We start from the raw sequence: 2,863 nt of genomic DNA on the forward strand, positions 1-2,863 counted from the left end.
GGAGAAACGCCCACTCTGTTTGGGACGGCAGGGCTGGATGTTGGTTACGTAAGGGGTGGTTTTAGTCATTGTTTTATTGATTTCTTTCTGAATCCAAGACTTGCTGGGCCCACGAGGGTTGGGTGATACTGGGATGTAGGGGTTTGAGTGAATTTTCGCAAGCTTCCGGGCTGGTAGATCATCCAGGGGAGGTGTCACGGCTCTGGTGCGCAGCAGCCCGGGGATGGATCTCACTCAGCGGCACTGGGAGCACCCAGTCCCTGCCTTGCTCACAGGCCAGAGAGCAGCTGCTCCTCAGAGAGCCTCATCCCTTCCCTGTTGTCATTGCAGGATCTGCTCCATCCCCTCCCTCCGCTTCAGACGCACCCCGTGAATGCCAGAGCTGCCGATGAGGCATGGCTGAGGGGTGGCAGAGCCACGAGGAGACAGGGAAGGACAGAGGGCAGGAGGGCAGCAGGAGAGACTCGGACGATGTGGACGACAGCCTGCCCAACCTGACGTGGCTGCTGGACTTCTCCATCATCAGCGCTAGCATGGGCAACTCCTCCTGCTGCCCCAGCAGCCCGGACCCCCACAGCTGTCAGGACATCCCCAGCTTTGCTGCACCGTGCTCACCCCTGGGCACTGACCAACTGTGCATGGAAATGCCCCAAACTCCACGCATGCCCATCTCCTCCTCCAGCTGGATGACGGAGCACCACGTTGTGTCCACGCACCCTCAGCTGACGGCGGGTATTGACTACCAGACCAACCCCTACATCAAACCACCCTATTCTTATGCCACCCTCATCTGCATGGCGATGGAAGCCAGCAAGGAGCCCCACGTCACCCTCTCCGACATCTACAAGTGGATTACCGACAACTTCTGCTACTTCCGTCAAGCTGATCCCGTGTGGCAGGTAGGACATTTGAGAACTCTTGCCCTGCCCCATCTCCCCTTATGGCTGGGAAGGGCCTTTCACAGCTTCCATCGTGTAAGAGAGAGCTCAGGGTCATTTTTGGAGTGGAAAGGTCCCCATTGCGCTGTTGGTCCCTGCATCTCCTCTTGACTCTGGAGTGAAGGTGTCTCTGTCTCCCACTTCAGCTTCCTGTAGCTCGCTGCCCTGCTCCATCTCAGAGGACACTCTCCAGCACGGGTGGCTTTCTAGAATGTGGTGGGGCAGGAGGCACCTGGGTTGCTCCTCCCTCTGCTCTAGTTATTCCCAGCCCAAATCCAGAGCGTGCCAGCTATCCTGCACCACTGCTCCCCCAGGCAGGGCTGAGCTAAACCTTTCTTAGCCCCCCGCCCAGGAACTGTCCACCACCTCCCTGGGCAAGTGGGTGTCTGGAGGCTATTGAAGCCCACCAGAGAGAAAGGTAGGGAAGCCCTTGGTCCCTCTCCAGGGCCACAGGTGTTCCCCAGACTCCCCGTGCTGGGAAACTTATGGGAGGGACTCTATGGGAGAAGCTGAGTACCAGAATCTTGACTTTCTCTTGCAAACTCATGGCTGGATATTCACCACACTTTTAATTCAAAGTGTTCATTGACAGAAGGAAGAGATGCAGGAGGTACACAAGGTTGTTGCAGGGAGGAAGGATTAATATATTAACCCACCAGGAAATATGGCTGGAAAAGCAGAAAATCCTCTTTTTCTTTCTTTCTCTTCCCCATAGTCTTCCCCCCACCTCCTTTAAGCAGTGGCTGATGAGGATGCAGTGATTTTACCCGGAGCTCCTCTGGGCCAGAAGGCACCTCTGGGGACACACAGGGCTGGGGTGGGACAGCCCCCGTGCCTCTCCAGTTTTGCCCGTCCGGTTTGTGTCAGCCTGGCAGCAGGCAGACATGTGCCTGTATTTTAGCAAACCGCTTTCCCCGCAACACTAACAGGAGGTGTGGGTCAAGCTGGGGATGCGAGGAGGGCCCTGATGGTGCTGTCCACCATGGTGATGCCACATGTTGCCACTGGTAATGGGGCCACATGGATGTAAAGACCCTCCTCTTCCTCCTGGCTGCAAAGATGCTTCTCCACCAGCCTCCCCACGCAGATAGTTGCGGCACCAGCCGATGATTGTTCCACCTTGTTTTTTTTCTCTTTTTTCCCAGAACTCCATCCGGCACAACCTCTCCTCAAACAAGCGCTTCATCAAGGTGCCTCGAGAGAAGGACAAGCCAGGGAGAGGTGGCTTTTGGAAGCTTGACCCGCAATACGTTGAGCAGCTCAAGAGCGGTGCCTTCAAAAAGCAGAGGATGCGCCCAGTGCAGATCCACCCAGCCTCCACTGCGAAAGCCCAGCAAGAAGCACAGCGTGGTGCCTCCCTGGCTGCTTCAGCTTGTGCCTCCAATAAAGTCCTCTCTGTCAACCTGGAGTCACAGCTGCTGCTGAAAGAGTTTGAAGAAGGTCTTGGCAACCAGAACTGGAATCCAGTGGATGGCAAAAGAGGGCTCAAGCGCAAGCAGCCCTTGCCCAAGCAAACAGCCAAAGCGTGTCGGCTTTCCAATTCCGCCTTGCTGAGCCAGGAGGAGCAGACCCAGCTGGGATCCCTGAAAGGGGACTCTGACCCCAGCCTGAACAGAGAGGTCTCCACTTTTGGGGATCTGGAGCTCTTATCTCCAGTCAGCCTCAAAACGCTCAACCTGGAGTTGATGGCACAAGGGCACCACTTTGAATGTCCCCAGGGGCCGGAGCAGGTCCTCACTGAGTCCTCCCAGAACAGCCTGAGCCTGGACGAAAGCTTCGTGGCCACTTCTTTCCTGCAGCATCTCTGTGATGAAGGGACAAGCGATCTCTCAAATTCTGCCAATGCGGAGCAGTTGTTTGAAGTCAACGATGCCTCTGTAATAGCGGATGTCAGCAACTGGATCAATCTGGATTCCCTCTTGTAA

General features: G+C 56.0%; 1 protein-coding gene across 1 annotated transcript; it reads left to right on the forward strand.

The window, feature by feature from the left end:
* The first annotated feature begins 395 nt into the window (after positions 1-395).
* LOC138718540 (forkhead box protein J1-like) lies at positions 396-2,863 on the forward strand. The gene is made up of 2 exons (XM_069853045.1): positions 396-899; positions 2,084-2,863. Exons 1-2 carry the CDS (start codon positions 396-398, stop codon positions 2,861-2,863), a joined length of 1,284 nt encoding a protein of 427 aa, XP_069709146.1.

The sequence above is a fragment of the Phaenicophaeus curvirostris genome, chromosome 3 (genome assembly GCF_032191515.1).
Source record: "Phaenicophaeus curvirostris isolate KB17595 chromosome 3, BPBGC_Pcur_1.0, whole genome shotgun sequence".
Classification (NCBI taxonomy): Eukaryota; Metazoa; Chordata; class Aves; order Cuculiformes; family Cuculidae; genus Phaenicophaeus; species Phaenicophaeus curvirostris.

Bases quoted from the DNA above. Each gene is read 5' to 3' on its own strand.
- LOC138718540 (XM_069853045.1), top strand. From the start codon at position 396: ATGGCTGAGGGGTGGCAGAGCCACGAGGAGACAGGGAAGGACAGAGGG. The intron at 900-2,083 runs GTAGGACATTTG...CTTTTTTCCCAG, and splicing joins AAGCTGATCCCGTGTGGCAG to AACTCCATCCGGCACAACCT.